The following is a 21,641-nucleotide window of genomic DNA, read 5'->3' as shown; positions in this document are numbered from 1 at the left end:
GAACCCATCTCTGACCAGCCTTGGTTCCAGGGAGCCTGGTCAGAGCTTGGGGCAGGGGGTTGAAGAGCCTTGGTGGAAAGCGTGCTTTCTCTTACCCCTTTCCCAGTTTTGCCCTTCCTCTCCTCTGCCCTGGTCTAATTCTCCCATCAGCAGTAGCTTCTCCCATCAGCTGCCCCACAACCCTCTCCTCCCTGCCTCTCCAGTCTGCATCAGTATCTCAGGGCAACAGGAAAACACCATTCTCCAAACACAGGTCCTAGGGTCCCAGGGTAATGTGGGGAAGGGGGCGGTGCTGACAATGAGGTCCGTATTATTTCGTATTTACCTAAAAGTTCAAGAAATCCTTGCTGACATTCTTGCTTGGGGCCCAGCATTTAAACTTAGTCACTGCCCAGAGCCCTTGTTTTAGGAAAGAATGAGATGGTCCCTGTTGCATAACCCAGAACTGGGTGGGTGTGGGTTGCCGAAGGAAACAGTCCCTCTTCCTCTCTCTTGTGAGGCCTGGCTAGGAGTGCCTGGGATGGGCGGGACACTGCCTAGGGAAGGTGGGTGGGGAGCGGTGGAAGCCGACCCTTGCAGCGAAGGCAGACAAGTAGGCAGGCAAAGATGCTCAGAGTAGTCCCTCTCCCGAAGCCCCCTGGGCACAAGACAGTCTGATGAATCCAGAAAACCCCATGGATGACTGGGAGGGAAGGAGACGGATTCCGGGAGAGGAGAGGAATGGAGGAGCGAGCTTACCTGAAAGATGGGGATGGGAAGGGGGGTGGGGTCTGCTCTCTGGCCACTGTCCCCAAGAGCATCCACAATACGAGTACCTCTATTTCTGTCCCTCTCTAGTTTCAACCGGCCAATTTTCCCCCTTTCCCTGCCTCCCAGCCAGTTCTCACCCCGCACACAGCCCTCTCTAATTCTTCCAGACTCCGCGTGCGCCCACCACAATGCTAGGGTCTCCTACTGTTCATTCAAGGTGTATCCCTCCCTGCCTTCCGGCCCTTCCCCCTGTTGGCTTACCCCAGTCTGGCTCCCCTCGGGCCCCTTTTCTCAGTAGTCACATCTCAGGGGTGCTTTCTCTTACCCCTTTCCCAATTTTGCCCTTCCTCTCCTCTGCCCTGGTCTACTTCTCCCATCAGCAGAATTTCCCAAGACCCTGTTATCCACCCTCTCCATCTTTTCTCTGTCCCTCCACATTTGCCCACTCCTCTCCTGATCCACACATACAATCTCTTCTCAGTTCCCTTTCAGCCCCCATCTTCTCACTCCCCACCGGGTCCCTGCATGCCCCTCGTCTTCCTACAGATACACACTAAATGGATTGCACTCCAGTCCTCCCCTTCTTCCGCTCCTCCCCACCCTCCAGTCCCTCCAGCCAGCTGTACAGCTCCCAAATTCCGGGCCGAGATTCCCGGGAACAAAGCAAGAAAAATCAGAGCAATTTGGGAAGTAAACAGAAACTGGAAAGGGAGGGGGAAAGAGGAGTGGGGAGGACCCAGGTTGGGGGGGCCCTCCCCAGTCCCACCCAGTTTAGGGAATGCCCCTGCCCTCTCCCCCACCCCCCCTTCACCTGGCTCTTAAAGGGCCCGGCCCCTGGCCGGCGTCTACTTAAGACAGAGGGGCGGCGGCGGGCAGCAGCTGCGCTGCGACTGCTCTGGAAGGAGAGGACGGGGCACAAACCCTGACCATGACCCCCCACAGGCTGCTGCCGCCGCTGCTGCTGCTAGCTCTGCTGCTCGCTGCCAGCCCAGGAGGCGCCTTGGCGCGGTGCCCAGGCTGCGGGCAAGGGGTGCAAGCGGGTTGTCCAGGGGGCTGCGTGGAGGAAGAGGATGGGGGGTCGCCAGCGCAGGGCTGCGCGGAAGCTGAGGGCTGTTTCAGGAGGGAGGGGCAGGAGTGCGGGGTCTACACCCCTAACTGCGCCCTAGGACTGCAGTGCCATCCGCCCGAGGACGACGAGGCGCCTTTGCGGGCGCTGCTGCTCGGCCGAGGCCGCTGCCTTCCGGCCCGCGCGCCCGCGGGTGAGTCCGCGCCCCGCCCCTGCCCCGCCCACGTGAGACCCGCGTCCTCCAGGCAGGGTCCTGGGGAGACGATAGTGGGTGACCCTGCAAGCCTTTGAGCCCTGACCCTTGACGCTTCCGACTTTGGGGGGCACATTTGTGTGGGGGAGAAGGGGCAAGTGCAGGAAGCTGGGGTGCGGCCAGGGGACCTGGGGATACAGCAGAAGGTGTCTGCGCTCTTGGTCTTTTTTTTTTTGCTCCGTTTATTTTCCCTTGATGTAGTGTGTGTGCAAGTGGGAACTTGGGGACAGCAGGGGGAGAAATGGAGGGTTTTAGGGCCATCCCATGTGCTCCAGCAGGCCCAGCTCCTACAACCCTAGACGGCAAGCTGGGGAAAGGACACAAATGTTGTTCTCAGCTTCACTTTGAGAAAGAGGGAAGGGAACCCCAGACTCCGAAATTCTGCACACACTGAGAAATGGCTCATTTCCTCCTAATACCGGTGTTCGAAGCACCTAAACAGGAGGGGTCTAGAACCGAAGAGGTCCAAATCCAAAGTTGTATTAGACTTGAGTAGGGACTGAGGGCAGGCTAGGGCGTAGGGTGGGGGAGAGGGGAGAAAGAGTAGGGGAAAGAGGGAATCTGCCAAATCAGGGTTATGATTTAAACCTGCTCAGAACTGTTCACCCATCCTACCCTACCCTGCTCCAGGGAGGAGAGCAGAAGCTGAGTCACTGGGTGGGTGGGACAGAAGTGAATCAGCACTGAAAACATGGGGGGCAGCAGGGAGATGGGGAGGACAGGAAATGCAAACTGCGCATCCCAGAGGCTCTGGGTTCCTTCCTCGGGAGGGGATGGAGAATTCACTTGGAGTTTCTTTCAGTCCCAAATGCCCGAGTGCAGGCTTCTGGGGGTCCTCCTAGAAGGTGGTCTGGGTGGATGAGAGAAGGCAGTTTGGAACTACATGGTTGGGTGCTAAATGTAGGGAATGAAGGACAAGGTCTGGGGAGGGGCCGGCATCCTGAGGAAGATGGATCAGACTCAGGGTTGCAGGGGAAATGTCTCCTGGGTTGTGAGTGGGAATTGGGAGCTTGTCTTTGGGCACAGAGGGAGAGACAGGATCCCTTCAGGGGTTCTGATATCTTATTAGATATTAGGCAAATTCCAAGCAGTACATGCTCCCCTTTCTGCCTTTTCCTATCCCTGACTTATTTCCTCACCCCTTCCCAGTCCTGAGCTCTCCCCGGACCCTCCGGAAACTTTCTCCAGAGCCAGGAGCAACCTGCAGATTGGAAGCCCCTCATTCTCTGCACCTTCTTAATCTGCCCTCAGCCTATCTTGGTTAAGGGTTGAATCCGTGTGCTCCTGGGACCACTGGGGTTGAGCTGGCCTGGATCACAGGGTATCAGAAGGGAGAGGTTCCCACTGCAGTGCCCCAGAAGTAACCACATCTCAGGCCTGGGAGGGGTGGGTTGAGTCACAGCAAGGTCACAGCAGGGACACACATTCCATTTGGGTCCCTGTTGGCCCCCCTCCTACATCCGTTGCTCTCTGCCCCAGCTCCCTGGCTTCGTGCGCCCCCTTCTGGCCTCTGGTGGAACAGCCAGGTCTTTTCACCCAAAGCCCAAAGCCGGGAATAGTCCTTTGCATTTGTTCTCCATTTTTCATTTATTTTATTATTTACTGTAATTCATTAATTTATTTTTAAATTAATTAATTTTTAAAACATATTTATTTATTTATTTTGAGACAGTTTCACTCTGTTGCCCAGGCTGGGGTGCAGTGGTCCAGTGTCTCACTGCAACCTCCGCCCCTCCAGGTTCAAGCCATTCTCCTGTCTCAGACTCCGGAGTAGCTGGGACTACAGGCGCCTGCCACCACGCCAGGCTAATTTTTGTATTTTTAGTAGAGACTGAGTTTCACCATGTGGGCCAGATGGTCTCTATCTCCTGACCTCAAGTGATCTGCCCACCTTGGCCTCCCAAAGTGCTAGGATGACAGGCACGAGCCACCGAGCCCAGCCAATAATTTATTTATTTTTGAGACAGGGTCTCACTCTGTTGTCCAGGCTGGAGTGCAGTAGCACAATCATGGCTCACTGCAGTCTTGACTTCTGGGGCTCAAGCAGTCCTCCTGCCTCAGCCTCTAATGTAGCTGGGACTACAGGTGCATGCCACCACACCTTGGTAATTTTAAAAATTTTTTTGTAGAGATGAGGTTCTTATTATGTTGGCCAGGCTGGTCTCAAACTCCTGGGCTCGAGTAATCCAATCCTCCCACCTCTGCATCTCAAAGTGCTGGGATAACAGGCGTGAGCCATTGCACCCATCCTCATTTTCCATTTTTGCTTTCCAAAATGCATCTCCCTTATAAGCCTTAGGCTCACTATGGGAAATACTGGGGAATATTGTCAGGAAAAGTAATGTAACTATTTGTCAGAGAAAGAAACTAGGGCCAGCATCATGCAACTATGGGGCATAAGGCCCTCCCTTCCTTACTTAAGCAGGTGATGTGGGCAAGTCCCTTCTCCACATGGCTCTGGCTGATTTCTGGCCTCTCCTTCTCCTATTCCTCCTGCAGTTGCAGAGGAGAATCCTAAGGAGAGTAAACTCCAAGCAGGCACTGGCCGCCTACAGGATGTGAACCGCAGAAACCAACAGAGGAATCCAGGCACCTCTACCACACCCTCCCAGCCCAATTCTGCAGGTGTCCAAGACACTGAGATGGTGCGTTTGGAGCTGGTAGGGAGCAGGAGGGGTGGGAAGCCCTGGAGACTTCCATCTGAGACTGCTCCCTTGGGCTTGGAGACGGCTCCATTGTCGGTCCTGGGTGCTTGCCTGGTGGGCCAGAAGGTGGGAACGGGGAACTGGGCTGGAGCGATTCTAAGCTGCCTGCTCTCCCTCCCCCAGGGCCCATGCCGTAGACATCTGGACTCAGTGCTGCAGCAACTCCAGACTGAGATCTACCGAGGGGCTCAAACGCTCTACGTGCCCAATTGTGACCATCGAGGCTTCTACCGGAAGCGGCAGGTGAGGCTGTTTTTCCTCTCCCCCTGCTCCAATAGACGGCTCCTGCCAGGGAGTGGGGACGGTGGGGCTTGCAAAGCTGCATAAAAGACATAAAAAAGACACTGCCCCATCTTTAAGGATCTTCCAACTTCAGGAGAACATAGAGAATAATATAATTTATTATATAAACTTAGAGAATAATCAACCACACACTGTGGGAGAAAACCTACTGAAGGAATGGCCTAACTCAGTGGCTCTCAAACTTGAGGCATCAGAATCTTCCGGAGGGCTTATGCCACACAGATGGCTGAGCCCCACCGGCAGCCTTCCTGATTCAGGAGGTGTGGGGTGGGGCCTGACAATATGCATTTCTGACATGTTCCCTGGTGATCCGGATTTGGGAACGCCACTTTGAAAACTACTGTTCCAGGCTAGCAGAATGCACACAATTGATTGGTTGAAGAGGGGAAACTAAAGAGAGGGAACCCTGGGCCGGGCGCGGGGGCTCACGCCTGTGATCCCAGCACTTTGAGAGGCCAAGGCGGGTGGATCACGAGGTCAGGAGTTGAAGACCAGCCTGAACAACATGGTGAAACCCGTCTTTATCAAAAATTACAAAAATTAGCCGGGCCGTGGTGCTGCACACCTGTAATCCCAGCTACTCAGGAGGCTGAGGCAGGAGAATGGCTTGAACCTGAGAGGTGGAGGCTGCAGTGAGCGGAGATCATGCCATTGTACTCCAGCCAGGGCAACAGAGCGAAACTCTATCTCAAAAAAAAAAGAGAGAGAGAGAGAGGGAGGGAACCCAGTGACACTTGCTGTCCCAAGGGAACCCGCAGGTGTTTTTGCATCCTCAGACTCAGACATTCCCTCTCATTCTCCTGCTGGAAGCCTCTGGCCTCACCCCTGACCTGTGTGCCTCTCTCTCCAGTGCCGCTCCTCCCAGGGGCAGCGCCGAGGTCCCTGTTGGTGTGTGGATCGTATGGGCAAGCCCCTGCCAGGGTCTCCAGATGGCAATGGAAGCTCCTCCTGCCCCGCTGGGAGTAGCGGCTAAAGCTGGGGAATAGAGGGGCTGCAGGGCCACTGGAAGGAACATGGAGCTGTCATCACTCAACAAAAAACCCAAGGCCCACGATCCACCTTCAGGCCCTGCCCCATGGGCCCCCACACCCCTGGGCCTTTACACATGCGGTTGGAAAGAGTGTTGGTGTTGGCTGGGGTGTCAATAAAGCTGTGCTTGGGGTCGCTGGCTTGTGTCTCTGTGTCTACCTCTCACAATTCTGGAGCCCCTGGTCCTCTCTTTACCCCACTACAGTTCACTCACAGCATTTCTTCTTTCCTGTGGATACCTTTAGTCCTTCCTGTGACAGTCAGGCAGAAGCTTCAAGCCATTAAGCCTCACAGAGCTGCCCACCAGGAGTTGGGAGTGGGAAGGGGAGACACTGAGATCATGGCCTTAATCTGAAGTTGTGACCTTGTTTCTAACATTGATCTTTGGACATAAGAGGAGGGGAAGGATTAATAGTTAATCCCAGCAGGAACCCAGCAAAGAGGAACTCTCAAAGCACGTACCCTTCTGTTACTTCCTACTAAAAAAAGAAGGAAATTATTACTAATACATGAGCTCATCCCATGGCCCTGAACCATGTGATTTTACCTGGACTACCTCATTTTGAGCTTACAATAACCTTGTGATATAGGGATTTTTGCCCCTATTTTTCAGAGGAGGACACTGTGGCTTGAAATTTGGGGTCGCTTGCCTGAAATTATATAGCTGGTAAATATCAGAGGGAGGTTTGCATCCGGTTCTTCCGTATGTGACAACACCTGGTATTCCTTAGGTGCTTAATATGTGTTTGTTTAGCCTCCTTTCTGCCTACATGCTCACCCAAGCAGGTGTCAGGAAGTGCAGATGTTCAGGGGCCCTGGCACTCAGCCTTTCCTGGAGGGGCCCCAGCTCCATGAGTAGCACGGTGCTAACCCCATCAGAGTATTACCACATGCATCAGTCACACACCTTGTGGTGAAAGGGAACCGAACACACTGATACATGAAGACATTTCTGACTCCTCCCTGACCTTCAGCCTGCTGGGAGAGACTGAAGGCCAGCCATGCTAGGTGACAAGCTTCTGAGAGGCAAAGTTCCCCTCCCCGCGACGTACCCAGCCACTGTTCCTGTGTGTGTGTAGCGGGGGTGGATAGCACCCTTGGAGCTGGGCATCTGGATGGTGGTTGGGGTGTTAGGGGGATGTGGCCATCCCTGGAACAGACAGCAGAGTGAGGCCTGAATCTGAGAAGCTCTGCCCTCCGGATCAGATAACCTATCGCGCTCCCAGAGGCCCCCTCCTCCTGAAAGGACTTTAGTCTTTGGAGCTGTCACCTGAGCTGAGTGGGACAAGAGTTCTGCGGGGCAGGCCACGCTGCAAAGGAAGGAGGGAACACAGGCAAGGGCTGCCTGCTGCCCACTGGAGACCACTCCATGGAGCCAGGCGGGGCCCGTCTGCGTCTGCAGAGGACAGAAGGGCCGGGAGGGGAGCGGGAACACCAACCCTGCAGAGATGGTGAGCCGACCTCGCCCTCGGGGGGCGCAGAAGGCACCAGCGGGTGGTGGGGCAGGAGGGGAGACATGCGTTATGGAGAGAAGGCTCCAACTGCCTGATGTCAATCCTTCCTGCTGTCCAGAGAGGCCAAGGAAGGCAGACCCTGGCCTCAGCCCTGAGCCACCCAGCTGGGAGATGGAACGGAAAAGAGCTATGTCAGAGCTGTGGCCTGGCCTTATCTTTCTGACTCTTTAGCCCCAGAGGGTGAATGGAGTAGCTTCCCATTCCGAGTGCCCTGTTCCCAGTAATGTCACCAGGCCCCCTACTTGCCTATGGCCGCCTCACCACTGGCAACAGCAACTTTCCCTTCTAGTAGCCCCACCCATGATACTAGATATTGACTGGTTGGGGTGAGGGCGGCTGCTGAACACACAAAGCATTTCCTGAACACAGGATGCCTCTGGGTCTGCAGAACCCCAACTCCTCCTGTTGACTGTGCCTTTGATCACTCCTCCCAGGAAACACTGAGACGCACAGGGCCCCGGACTTGGTGAAATGGACCCAACACATGGAGGTGAGGGACGTCAGAGGTCAAGTGGACAGATCCTTGGTCGCAGGAGGCAGGAGTGAGGCTTGGTGATAAAGATGACTTGTTTTGGTTTTCGTTTTTTGAGTCAAAGTCTCGCTCTGTCGCTCAGGCTGGAGTGCATCAGCACAATCTCGGCTCACTGCAACCTCTGCCTCCCAGGTTCAAGTGAGTAGCTGGGACTACAGATGAGTGCCACCAGGTGTGGCTAAATTTTTTTTTTTTGTATATTTAGTAGAGACGGGGCTTCACCATATTGGCCAGGCTGGTCTTGAACTCCTGACCTCAAGTGATCCACCTGCCTTGGCCTCCCAAATTGCTGGGATTACAGGCATGAGCCACGGTGCCCAGCCTGATGACTTGTTCCTGGTGCAAAGATCAGGTTAGAATTAAGGGTAAAGATGTAGGGGTTTGAAGCACAGGTCCCGAGGGTCATTGAAAGTCAGCCAGTAGATAGAGTCTTCCTGCTAGTGTGGCTGAAGGACAGGGGTGAGGACTGACAATCAGAGGTGACCAGGCTGGAATTCAGACCCAGGGAGGGGAAGCCTCGCTCCTGCTGTCACTCCCTGATCCTCACTGCTGCCCCGGGAAGCCAGAGGGAGATCAACTCTGGGCAGGAATCATGGCTTGTTCATCTTTTTACCACAGCACTTAGCATTGTGGGGTCCTACCCCACCAGCAGACCCATCACCACCCCACCAATGCCTGCCCTTCCCCCCACAGTCCTGCCACTGCTGACCGCTGATCCCCCATCCCTGCAGACCCCCCAGGTTTTGTTGTTGTTTTTTTTTTTTTTAAAGCACTATGCCTGGCATAGGTGGAAACTCAGTAAATGTCTGGTAAATGAAAGGATGGCTGACTGGAGGGACAGTGGGCTCTGCCCTGGCTTTGTCCCATAGGCTGTGAAGGCACAATTGCTGGAGCAAGCGCAGGGACAACTGAGGGAGCTGCTGGATCGGGCCATGTGGGAGGCTATACAATCCTACCCATCTCAAGACAAACCTCCGCCCCTGCCTCCCCCAGATTCCTTGAGTAGGTGAGTCTGGGGAGCAGCTGCGCAGGCTCTTCTGTAGCAATGATCATGAGCTATCACATGATGTGCCCTTGCCAACCTTGGCAGGACTGTGACTCCAGCCCTCCCTCTTCCCCACTTATCTTGTCTTCCTAACACTGGCCTCCACCTATGGAGCCTCGCTCTGCCCTGGCCCTGACCTTCCACCCGGTCCTGCCCTCTGGCCCTAGCCCTGGCCTTTCCCTACCACTCCCCTTGGCTCCCAAGTGTTGACCTTCTGCATCGCCCTGCCTTCTGCCCACTGACTTCTTCCTGACCCTGAACAAACATCTCAATTCAGGACCCAGGAGCCATCCCTGGGGAAACAGAAAGTTTTCATCATCTGCAAGTCCCTGCTTGAGTAAGTTGGGTGATGACAAGTAATGGGAGGAAAAGAAAGGGCTTTGGCTGGGGGTCACGGTACCTCATTTCTCATCCCCAGGCTCTAGGTGGTTTGTGGGGAGGACTTGGAAAGGGTTTCTAAGGTGCAGGTCCCCTATTTGCCCTGGGCGTGGCTGTGGAAGAAAGGCCTTTAGCTGGAAGTTCTGGATGGCTAGGCCCCATGCCTCATGTGTACAGTGTCTGCGCTAGTTCACACCACCCTGAGGACCCTCCCACACTGACCTTCAGGCCCCTGTCCCTCCAGTGAGCTGATGGAGGTGCAGCATTTCCGCACCATCTACCACATGTTCATCGCTGGCCTGTGTGTCTTCATCATCAGCACCCTGGCCATCGACTTCATTGATGAGGGCAGGTAGGTCCCCTTCCCACCTGGGACAGGCACACCTATCTGATCAGACCCTCTGGGTCCTCAGTGCCCCACCTGCCCTTGGGGCAAGCGGACACAGGTCCCCTCTTTGGTTATTGGACATGTACCAACTTTGCTCCCGACAGCCTTCCCACCTGAAACACTCTCTAGGATCCCTTCCTTCCCCAGCCTTGGTTGGCCCTTGGTCTGTCCTCCCAGGGCCAGTCACTCTCAAATGCTTCTCAATGACACCTTGCCCCGACGCAGAAGTGTGTGTATGCACAATGCACACCCATACACACTCCTTTCCCAGTCAGTTCTATTCAAGTAACCTCCATTGAGCACCTCCCGAGTACCAGTCCTAGTGTTCAGAGAAATGAGGGGGCAGACCCCACTCCTGTCTGTGAGGCACTCCCAGTCTTGTGGGGAAGACAGACATGTACCCAAGTGCCTGGGTGGGTCATTTCCCCCACAGAGCACCCCACCCAACTGTGAGGATGAGCTTCAGAGAGCTGTATAACTTGGGGGGGTCTGTATTTCAGGACTCCCACTATTCCCGGACCAAACTGAGGGTTGGGGCTGCTATTTCTTGTGGCCCAATAAGGAGATGCAGATGAACTGGGGCGGAAGAGAGTTTTTATTTCTGTAACTAGTTACAGGGAGAAGGCCTGAAAATTATCACTAGGCCAACTAAAAATTACAATTTCCAGAGCATATATACCTTCTAAGCTATATGTCTATGTGTAAGTGTGCATTCATCTAAAGACATAAGTGATTAACTTCTTTTAATCTATAACTAAGGTCTGAGTCTTGAAGACCTTCTTCTGGAGCCTCAGTAAGTTGACTTAATCTAAATGGGTCCAGGTGCTGGGGTGATTACCCTTCTCTTGTCTCCTGCTAAATCATGGAAGTTTGAAGAGTTTCTTCAGACCCCCAGCAAAACTTGTTTAATCATGCTTTGAGGTTCAGGAAAGGCCTAGGCAAAACTCTTGGTGGGCTTTTGTTACATTCCGGCCTTTGTCTAAGGGCACTGGCTTTTAATATTTAACTTAACCACTCAGCCAGTACTGAAACAGTTGTTATGGAGGCCTGTGTTAGTGAGACCTGGCCTGCCACAGCCTCTCTCCCTATGTCAGGCTTGGGAAGCAATAACAAAAACAGGACCAAGGATCCACAGGTTTAGCAACAGCACTGCCTTTTGGTAAAATTTTTGTTGTTAGTTATACAAGTATTAAAAGGATAAAATCTACCACTAGGTTTGCATAAGAAAAAGACACATTAAAAAAATTAAAAATGATAAAATCTCAGTAAAAAGCTCAAATACATGTTTTCCTGTAAAGGGGGTCCTTCTTGACCACCTCCTTCAATCCCACACTGCTCTCGGAGGATTTAAACAGTTTCTGACTGGGCGCAGTGGCTCACGCCTGTAATCCCAGCACTTTGGGAGGCCGAGGCAGGCGGATCACTTGAGGTCAGGAATTCAAGACAAACCTGGCCAATATGATGAAATCCTGTCTCTACTAAAAAAAAAATATATATATATATATATATACACACACACACACACAAATTAGCCAGTCGTGGTGGTGCAAGCCTGTAGTCCCAGCTATTCAGGAGGCTGAGGCAGGATAATTACTTCAACCTGGGAGGCGGAGGTTGCAGTGACCAGAGATTGCACCACTGCACTCCAGCCTGGGTGGAGCAAAACTCTGTCTCTAAAACAGAAAACAGTTTCTGAGTTTCCCTCCAGAGCATTTTCCATGCATTGACATTCAGTACCAAAGATAGGTACATTGTGGAGGTTTCACATAAATAAGAAACTGTACCTATTATTTTGTAATTTGCTTTTACTCACTAACAATTTATTTTAGGGATCTTTTCACGTTAGTTCATTGGTTTGAAGGACTGCAGAGTATGGAGGTGCTAGATTTGTTCACTTAGTCCTTTACTAATGGACACTTAAGTTGTTTTGTTTTTCCCCTTAACAAACCACACACTCTTTTTTTTTTTTTTTTTTTTTTTTTTTTGAGGCAGAGTCTCGCTCTGTCGCCCAGGCTGGAGTGCAGTGGCGTGACCTCGGCTCACTGCAAGCTCCGCCTCCCGGGTTCACGCCATTCTCCTGCCTCAGCCTCCCGAGTAGCTGGGACTACAGGCGCCCGCCACCTCGCCCGGCTAGTTTTTTGTATTTTTAGTAGAGACGGGGTTTCACCATGTTAGCCAGGATGGTCTCGATCTCCTGACCTCGTGATCCGCCCGTCTCGGCCTCCCAAAGTGCTGGGATTACAGGCTTGAGCCACCGTGCCCAGCCTACAAACCACACACTCTTAACCTAGGCTAACAAAACACTGAACAATCGGCATCCTGTTAGCTCCAACCTACAACAGATGCTCCAAAGGAACAAAACTAAGTCAGTCAGTCTAGTTACCTCATATCCTAACATGTGTTGTATATAGAGTACCGAGCCCTTAGCAACACCATGAAACCAGAGAGGGCTCTCAAGGTCATTTAGAATCAAACTCATGCCATGACTGAGTCTCCTGGAGCAACGCCCTGTGCCACAGAGGTGCCGTCTTGAACACCTCCAGAGATGGGGAGCTCACAACCTGATCAAGATACCTCAGTTCATTTCCAGGAGCTCGGACTGAAGAGGAAGGGACAAGAATGGACTTCACTTGTCTACTTTGTCTCTCCTCCCCACTCCAAGGCTGCTGCTGGAGTTTGACCTACTGATCTTCAGCTTCGGACAGCTGCCGTTGGCGCTGGTGACCTGGGTGCCCATGTTTCTGTCCACCCTGCTGGCGCCGTACCAGGCCCTGCGGTTGTGGGCCAGGCCGGGGGCCAGGGGCACCTGGACGCTGGGGGCGGGCCTGGGCTGCGCGCTGCTAGCTGCCCACGCCGTGGTGCTCTGCGCACTGCCGGTCCACGTGGCCGTGGAGCATCAGCTCCCGCCGGCCTCCCGTTGTGTCCTGGTCTTCGAGCAGGTGAGGGCCGAGCCCTGCTGGGGGACAGGAAGGAACGGGTGGGCGGGGCCATCTCAGCAGAGGGGAGTCCCCCAAAGAGGGGGCGGGGCCCACGAGAGGGAGGGCAGAGACTGCATTGGCAGGGGCGGAGCTAGTTACCAGGGGCGGAGTCCGTTACGAGGGATTTGGGGAACCTGCAGGCTGGAAGGCAAACAGTGTGACACCGCCATCACAGGAGGTTGACCGGAAAACTCCGCTCTGGCCTCTTATCCCAGCAGCCTTCATTCATCCCAGCATATGTTAGGCTATACAGCCATCAAACAAAAAGAAAAAGTATGGACTCTGACCAGACAGATCTTACACTCTGCCTGCCTCTCAGAAGTAACCCAGAGCACAGAGAGGTTAAGTGATTTGCTTAAAGCCACACAGCAACTTGGCCTCCCTTCCACTCTGCCATAGGTTAGGTTCCTGATGAAAAGCTACTCCTTCCTGAGAGAGGCTGTGCCTGGGACCCTTCGTGCCAGAAGAGGTGAGGCCTTCATCTTGCCCGGTTGTGAACTCAGTCCTCTTGACTGACTGAATGAAGCCAGCAGGTGCAGGATCCTGATAAAAGCCCTGCCTTCCTAAGCCCAGGTTGCCCACCAGGCACAGCCCTGGCCTCCAGCTGGGCTCTGTGGGCCTTCGTCGTTAGGCATTCTCAGCTCCTGCCTCTGACAGATGGCACCTCTTGTTACCCAGGACTTCTGGCACTTTCTTATTTCCTATTTCCAGGCCCAGCCTGTCACCCAGGCTTTGTTGTTCCATTTATAGAGCACATGCAGGGTATATTTAGCATCATTCTTAAGGGCCCTAGAATTTTTGGAATGACAAGTTGGCACTGGCTCCACCTTAAATCACCAGCTGCATTAGCCCTTAACAAGAGCCCTTAAAGTCACCAGCTGCAGGCTGAGCACAGTGGCTCACACCGGTAATCCCAGCACTCTGGGACACTGAGACAGGAGGATTGTTTGAGCCCAGGAGTTCAAGACCAGCCCGAGCAACCTAGTAAGATGGGGTCTCACTTCAAATAACTTTTAAAAATTAGCCAGGTGTAGTGGCTAATGCCTGTGGTCCCAGCTGTGTGGAAGGCTGAGGTGGGAAGATTACTTGAGTCCGGGAGGCGGAGGCTGCAGTGAGCCATGACTGTGTCACTGTACTCCAGCCTGGGCAACAGAGTGAGATCAAGTCTCAAAAAAAAAAAAAAAAAAAGTGAGAGACATGCAACTCTTTCTTTCACTCACTTGAACACTTAAAGACCATTTCAAGGTTATTAATTGGACTAATTTCAATTTCAATTTTTTTCTTTTTGAGATGGAGTCTTGCCTTGTTTCCCAGGCTGGAGTGCAATGGCGCAATCTTGGCTCACTGCAGCCTCCACCTTCTGGGTTCAAGCGATTCTCCTGCCTCAGCCTCCTGAGTAGCTGGGATTACAGGTGTGCGTCAGCACATCCAGCTAATGTTTTTGTATTTTTAGTAGAGACAGGGTTTCATCATGTTGGCCAGGGTAGTCTCGAACTCCTGACATCCAGTGATCCACCCACCTCGGCCTCCCAAGTTCTGGGATTACAGGCATGAGCCACCATGCTCAGCCAATTTTTTTTTTTTTTTTTTAGAGACAGGGTCTTGCTATGTTGCCTAGGCTGGTCTTGAACTCCTAGGCTTAAGCAATCCTCCTGCCTTGGCCTCCCAAAGTGTTGGGATTACAGGAGTGAGTCATTGAGCCTGGCCCCTAACTTCAATATTGTTGTATCTCAGAGAATAGGAAGGCTCGAGGAGAACAGAAGAGATGGGAGAATGGCCGGTCAGTGCAGTAGTCAGAACACACACAGACTCTGTCAGTTAAGTTTGCTTTCCTTTTTTTTTTTTTTTGAGACGGAGTTTTGCTCTGCCACCCAGGCTGGAGTGCAGTGGCCGGATCTCAGCTCACTGCAAGCTCCGCCTCCCGGGTTTACGCCATTCTCCTGCCTCAGCCTCCCGAGTAGCTGGGACTACAGGCGCCCGCCTCGTCGCCCGGCTAGTTTTTTGTATTTTTAAGTAGAGACAGGGTTTCACCGTATTAGCCAGGATGGTCTCGATCTCCTGACCTCGTGATCCGCCCGTCTCGGCCTCCCAAAGTGCTGGGATTACAGGCTTGAGCCACCGCGCCCGGCCAAGTTTGCTTTCTTATTTGGGTGTGTTTCATGATGCCCTAAAACAATTACAATAGTAACATTAAAAATCATTGATCACAGTGATTTTTGCTCAGGTGAGAAGATGGGGTAGAAGGGTGGACCTGTGACTCATGGTGGCGGAGAGAGGACATTTCTGGGAGGCCTGGGGAGGCAGTGGAAGGGTGGTGCCAAGGGAAGAGGAGGCCAGTGCTGGGCCAGAGGTCCAATGCCACCGGCAGCTGCCAGTGTCCCTCTCCAGTTACGTGTCCCAATGCCCCCTCCAGGCCCTGGGCTGTGTGTTCTATGCCTGTGCACCATACTACATATAATAAAAAGAAGAAAGTTATAAATATTTCAGGAATTGCCAAAATGTGACACAGTGGCATGAAGTGAGCACTTGCCGCTGGAAAAAGTGGCACTGATAGGCTTGTCTCTTGCAGGGTTGCCACAAACTTTCAATTTGTAAAAGAGGCAATATCTGGGAAGTGCAGTAAAACAAGGTGTACCTGTATTAGGAAGTCCAGACAGAAGGGGAAGGAGAATGGGTTGTCGAACGTGTGGGTACCAAATGAAGCTCTGGCCACAGCAGACCCTGCACTGGAAGACAGGGTGCCTGAAATGAAAACAGAAGAGATGGTGTTAAAGAGCCAGTTCCACTCCTGCCCAGCTTAGCTCCCCTAGCCTGCATCTAGGTCCTACATCCAGTTCCTTGCTTATCCCCCACCCCCACCCTATCCATTTCTCCACTCACCAATCCCACCACCCTTCCCCAGCAGCCCCCTCACCTCTGCCCTCTGCCCTTCCCCTTACTAATCCACCCCTCTCATTCCTCCCCAGGTGAGGGGATCCATGTCCCCAGTTTCTCCAGCTACCTCTACTTCCTCTTCTGCCCAACACTCATCTACAGGGAGACTTACCCCAGGTAAGACCCTGCATCCCTTCCCCAAATGCCCAGGCCCACCAGGAACCTTACCCTTCTACTCTCCCCTCCCTGAGGTCCTCAGGCTCACCTCAGGCACTGGCCACTTTCTCAGGAAGCATCTAATAATAAAGATGGGAAATAGGTGACTGGTAGACTACCCTGTCTCCTTGCCCAGCCTATGATGACACTAGAGCAACCCACTTTCCTGGTTTACCCAGGACTGTCCTGATTTTAGTTCTGAAAATCCTACCCATCCTACACACCCTTGTTGACATCCATGCTTAAAACCCTCTTGTCATCTCTGTTATGGAAAGGTCAAAGTATCCTAGACCCCACCACCCTAGATAATCCTCCCAGGCCTGAGCAATTAAGGGAACTGTGGAGAGAGGGCCCCAGAACCTGTGCCCAGGCTGAGCAGAGAACAACATGAAAGAATGAGAAATATATTGTCCCAATTGCCGCTGCAGGACGCCCTATATCAGGTGGAATTATGTGGCCAAGAACTTTGCCCAGGTGAGAAGATAGGGTAGAAGGGTGGACCTGTGACTCATGGTGGCGGAGAGAGGACATTTCTGGGAGGTCTGGGGAGGCAGTGGAAGGGTGGTGCCAAGGGAAGAGAAGGCCAGTGCTGGGCCAGAGACCCAATGCCACCAGCAGCTGCCGGTGTCCCCCACGCCCCCTCCAGACCCTGGGCTGTGTGCTCTATGCCTGCTTCATCCTGGGCCGACTCTGTGTTCCTGTCTTTGCCAACATGAGCCGAGAGCCCTTCAGCACCCGTGCCCTGGTGCTCTCTATCCTGCATGCCACGTTGCCAGGTGAGCCAACTAAGGTAGGGCTGGAGTAGTTGTGCCCTGGGGAAGGCAAATCAGGGAAGGCCTTGCTAGTTGCCTTCCCTCGGTTTCAACACGTTCTCCTTCTGAGTCTCCCCTCACATCTGTCCCCTCCTATCAGGGCCCACTGCCATGGTCTCGGTTCAGACCATCACTCCCCCTCCACATTAGCCTCCTACCCATCTCCCTGGCACCCAGATCTTTCCTCTCCCATCTACCCCTGACACTGCTGCCCAGGCGAACTTTCCTACTACAACTAATCATTCCCTACCCTCCTTCAAAAACTCTAGTGATAAGTCAATGCTGGCACTTTCGGATCAGATTTGAACCCTTGATGTGGCATCCAAGACTCCTTCCCATGCAGCCCCAGCCTATCTTCTCATCCTACCACAAGCCCTGAAAGATATTACTTCCATGCCTCCAGGCCTTTGCCCATACTGGCCACTCAGCTTGAGATACCCTTTCCCCACGTTCAGCCACAGAATCTAGTTGCTTCCTGGAGGACCATGGCTGAGATGCCCCCTCCTCTGGGAAACCTTCCTTTTGTAGCCACCAATTACCATGACCCACCTGTTTCTCTGTACTTCCAGGTGCATCAGTGCCACCGTACTTAGCTCCCATTACATTTGCCCTGGCATATGGTTGGACATGTCTTTCTGTCTCTGTCTCTGTGTGTGTCTCACTTCAATCACTCTATGAACCCCCAATGGCCCTTTGAGATTCATCTCCATCCCCAACATCTGGCACAAAGTAGATGCCAAGTAAATGTGCATGAACAAATGGATGAATAAATGAATGCATGAGGCCAGGCACAGTGGCTCACCACCTGTAATCCCAATACTTTGGGAGACCAAAGGAGGAGGACCGCTTGAGGCCAGGAGTTTAAGACTAAACTGGACAATATAGTGAAATCTCATCTCTACAAAAAATTTAAAAACAGCCGGGCGCAGTGGCTGACGCCTGTAATCCCAACACTTTGGGAGGCCGAGGGAGGTGGATCATGAGGTCAGGAGATTGAGACCATCCTGGCTAACACGGTGAAACCCTGTCTCTACTAAAAATACAAAAAAATTAGCTGGGCATAGTGGCGGGCGCCTGTAGTCCCAGCTACTCAGGAGGCTGAGGCAGGAGAATGGTGTGAACCCGGAAGGTGGAGCTTGCAGTGAGCCAAGATCTCACCACTGCACTCCAGACTGGGAGAGAGAGCAAGACTCCGTCTCAAAAAACAAAAAAAAAATTAAAATTAAAAATAAAAATTAGCTGGGAATGGTGGTTCACGTCTGTACTTCTAGCTGCTTTGGAGGCTGAGGTGGGAGGATCGCTTGAGTCCAGGAGTTTGAGGCTGCAGCGAGCTATGATCACACCATTGCAGTCCAGCCTATCTCAAAAAAAAAAAAAAAAGGAATGCATAAATTTGTGAATTACCAATAAATGAATGGTAAGAGTTGGGGCCCTGGTTTCTGGGCAGGGGCTCCTCAGAGCTCAGAGCAGGGCTGCCTATGGGTCCATGTGGGCCAACCTGACCTGCAGCCTCTTGTCGCCATCCACCAGGCATCTTCATGCTGCTACTCATCTTCTTTGCCTTCCTCCACTGCTGGCTCAACGCCTTTGCTGAGATGCTACGATTTGGAGACAGAATGTTCTACCGGGTGGGGCCTGGACCTAGGCCAGTTGGAAGCTGCAGGCAGGGAGGGTTAGGGAGGGATCTGGGGAAGATGGTGGCCAGGTTGGATGTCACTTCAGCCATGCTGTTCACCTCCCATAATAAGAAATGCAGTCCCCTAGATGTGGTTATAATGCCACCCCTCCACCTCCTGACAAGCCAGGGCTAACTGCTTTTGTGTGCATGGTACTACAGAATCTTCTCCTGAGAGAGGGAGTAGGAGGGAGGACAGGGCCTCCATGTCCTGAGGAGGGAGCTGGGAGGGTATCTGCTGTCCCTGTTCTGCCAGGAGCCAGCCCTTCTGGAACACTGGGATAGGGTGCAGGCAAAGGGAGCAGTGGGGAGGAGCAAGAACCCAGATGCTTGCTTACCTCCTTTCCCCCACCCTGACCCCACCTTCTCCAGGACTGGTGGAACTCAACGTCCTTCTCCAACTACTACCGCACTTGGAACGTGGTGGTCCATGACTGGCTGTACAGCTACGTGTATCAGGATGGGCTGTGGGTATGGGCCCTGCAGACCCCTTCAGCTCCCACATTTAATGAGGGCTCTCCTTCCTTCCCTCTCCTTTTCTCCTGCTACAGTGTGGCATCTACACCACTCACCTTTTCCAGGCCTAAGGGTCCTTTTGATTTCATCTGTCCTCATTTTCTCATTTTAACCAACCCAATGGGTAGAAAGTCCTTGCAATCTTAGCTTTCTTCCATCTTTATCCTTAATTCCACCCTCTCCACAGGGCATTGTTTCCCACCTTAGCCTTCTAAGGAACATGCACATATCTATTTTCAGCTACCAAGGGTTTTTACATACATTTAATCAGCACAGTAACCCTGAGAAGTAAGTATTATTATATTCTCATTTTAAAATGGCACCTAAGTCCCAATGGGATAGTAGCATGCTCTTTTTTTTTTTGAGATGGAGTCTCGCCCTGTCTCCCAGGCTGGAGTACAGTGGCGTGATCTTGGCTCACTGCAACCTCTGCCTCCTGGGTTTAAGCGATTCTGCTGCCTCAGCCTTTCGAGTAGCTGGGACTGCAGGCGAATGCCACCACACCCAGCTAATTTTTGTATTTTTAGCAGAGACGAGGTTTCACCATATTGGCCAGGCTGGTCTTGAACTCCCGACCTCATAATCTGCCCGCCTCGGCCTCCCAAAGTGCTGGGATTACAGACATGAGCGACCGTGCCCAGCCAGCACACTATTAAATAAGATTGATGTCACTCCTTCTGACCTCAGATCCCACATTCTCTCCACTGCACCACACTCTCCCTGGCTTCCTTAAGGTGGGGGCTCTTTGTGGAGGAACTCAGGGAGACTCACTCTTCACTCCTTTCCTTACCCTGCCAGCTCCTTGGTGCCCGGGCCCGAGGGGTAGCCATGCTGGGTGTGTTCCTGGTCTCCGCAGTGGCCCATGAGTATATCATCTGCTTCGTCCTGGGGTTCTTCTATCCCGTCATGCTGATACTCTTCCTTATCATTGGAGGTGAGCTGGCCTCTCTGCCACTGGAGGGGAGCCATCTAGAGGGAGGCCTGGGTCCTGCTCCTGGAGATCCCAGACTGATGGTGGGAGGCCTCGCCCCCAGGACTGAAGGCGAGGCTGCTGGGACTGAGAGTGGAGTGGGGGAGGGGGAGGACTTGGAAAGCGGGGAGGGAGGCAGCATTGGGAGGAGCCAAGCTGTATCCTGGGGCATGTGGGAGGAGGTTTCTGGTTGGAGAAAAGCACTTGAATAGATCACTCATTGAGGAAGACAAAGAGGAGAAAACTGGGATGAGGTTGAGAGGCTCAGTATGAGATTCAGGATATTAAAGTGCAAACTGAAGAATCCTGGTTTTACATGAGCCACTTTAGACCTCTACTAATTTCTGCACCTGGGTTCAAGATCTTCTCCAATGGGGCCTTCTTGTTCCATCTCTTCCCAATACCCTGGAATGGGAGGGAAACCAGGGAGACAAGGAACTCCTGGAGCTGGAGTGACAACCTTTTCTCCTGCACTAGGAATGTTGAACTTCATGATGCATGACCAGCACACTGGCCCGGCATGGAACGTGCTGATGTGGACCATGCTGTTTCTGGGCCAGGGAATCCAGGTCAGCCTGTACTGCCAGGAGTGGTACGCACGGCGGCACTGCCCCTTACCCCAGGTAAGAGACCACAACCCTCACCCAGCTCCCCATCCGTGAGGACACACAGCCCTACAGCCAGTCCCTCCTTGTTCCCCAACTCACCAGTCACAGTCAGGCACCAGGGCCTAGCTTGGGGGTGATGGACTCTCACGTCTTGGATGCATGGATTGGGTCAACAGGAATGACCTCATTCACAACTTATTCTTCTCTGGCTCAGACAACCTTCTGGGGGCTGGTGACACCTCGATCTTGGTCCTGCCATACCTAGAGGTCAGGGCAGATGACACCACCTGCCCCGATGACACCACCAAGTTCTCTGCCTGCAAAACCTGGGACCAGGACTCCTGTCTACATTCCCACACTTGGCTCCCAGTCAAGGCAGCCTGCACACAAGACCCCACCAGGGAATGTGCAAGGACTGAGATCTGCAGACTTGTGGGTAGCTGAGCACAGACCTCAGCATGGGGGTGAGAAGGGTGACTCTTCAGTCCCTATCCCCATGGACTGGGTACAGGATACCCTCCTACCCCATGACTGTCTTGGGGCGACTTGGGGGACCTTATGGATTTGACGAATGTGGGGGAACTCAGAGGAACTGGGGCCATCCAGGTTTGAAAAGGGTCTCATTCTTGACTTCGTATTCCTTCCAATACAGCAATAAACTTTGTCTCCCTTTTTATTCATTCATTTATTCATTCATTCATTCATCATTTGTTCAAGGCTCACTTGGATTTTTGTAGAGTTGTGTCTGCAGAGGCAAGACTTTGTGGTAGGATGGGTGAGAATTTTGGGTGCCCCCTGCCTTACCTCCACTCTACCACTCCCATCTCCCAGAAACCTGACTTCAATACTTCTTCCACCTCTTCTCCCACTCACATTGAATTTTCTAGCCCCTCTAATCCTTCTGCTCCTGGCAACCCCTAGCACATTTTGAGAGGACACGCAGCAGGCCTCCTTTCCTTTAGCAGACCCAGGAGAAGAATGCCTTGTACAGACCTGAAGCAAAGCTTTTAATTTCGTGAACCCCAGTTT

The 21,641-nt window shown here is 52.8% G+C and overlaps 2 protein-coding genes across 3 annotated transcripts; both read left to right on the top strand.

Annotated features, from left to right (window-relative positions):
• Positions 1–1,409: 1,409 nt before the first annotated feature.
• Positions 1,410–6,245, top strand: IGFBP6 (insulin like growth factor binding protein 6). 2 transcript variants are annotated; one of them, XM_033221956.1, is made up of 4 exons: positions 1,410–2,009; positions 4,569–4,714; positions 4,898–5,017; positions 5,928–6,245. In XM_033221956.1, exons 1-4 carry the CDS (start codon positions 1,679–1,681, stop codon positions 6,048–6,050), a joined length of 720 nt encoding a protein of 239 aa, XP_033077847.1. In that variant the 5' UTR covers positions 1,410–1,678; the 3' UTR covers positions 6,051–6,245. The 2 variants fall into 2 exon arrangements, with proteins under 2 accessions (XP_033077847.1, XP_033077846.1); XM_033221955.1 differs by having other exon boundaries at positions 1,463–2,009; positions 4,569–4,729.
• Positions 6,246–7,362: 1,117 nt separating this feature from the next.
• On the top strand, positions 7,363–21,295 carry SOAT2 (sterol O-acyltransferase 2). Its single transcript, XM_033221954.1, has 15 exons — positions 7,363–7,557; positions 8,055–8,110; positions 9,022–9,158; positions 9,475–9,534; positions 9,820–9,927; positions 12,626–12,902; positions 13,341–13,410; positions 15,908–15,992; positions 16,460–16,505; positions 16,678–16,807; positions 18,374–18,471; positions 18,891–18,989; positions 19,833–19,968; positions 20,482–20,627; positions 20,827–21,295. The coding sequence occupies exons 1-15, from the start codon at positions 7,476–7,478 to the stop codon at positions 20,875–20,877; spliced, it is 1,581 nt and encodes a 526-aa protein (XP_033077845.1). The 5' UTR covers positions 7,363–7,475; the 3' UTR covers positions 20,878–21,295.
• Positions 21,296–21,641: the final 346 nt, after the last annotated feature.

The sequence above is a fragment of the Trachypithecus francoisi genome, unplaced genomic scaffold (assembly GCF_009764315.1).
Source record: "Trachypithecus francoisi isolate TF-2019V2 unplaced genomic scaffold, Tfra_2.0 Lachesis_group11, whole genome shotgun sequence".
Classification (NCBI taxonomy): domain Eukaryota; kingdom Metazoa; phylum Chordata; class Mammalia; order Primates; family Cercopithecidae; genus Trachypithecus; species Trachypithecus francoisi.
Note: the sequence above shows the minus strand (reverse complement) of the source record. Positions and strands in the feature narration are given on the sequence as shown.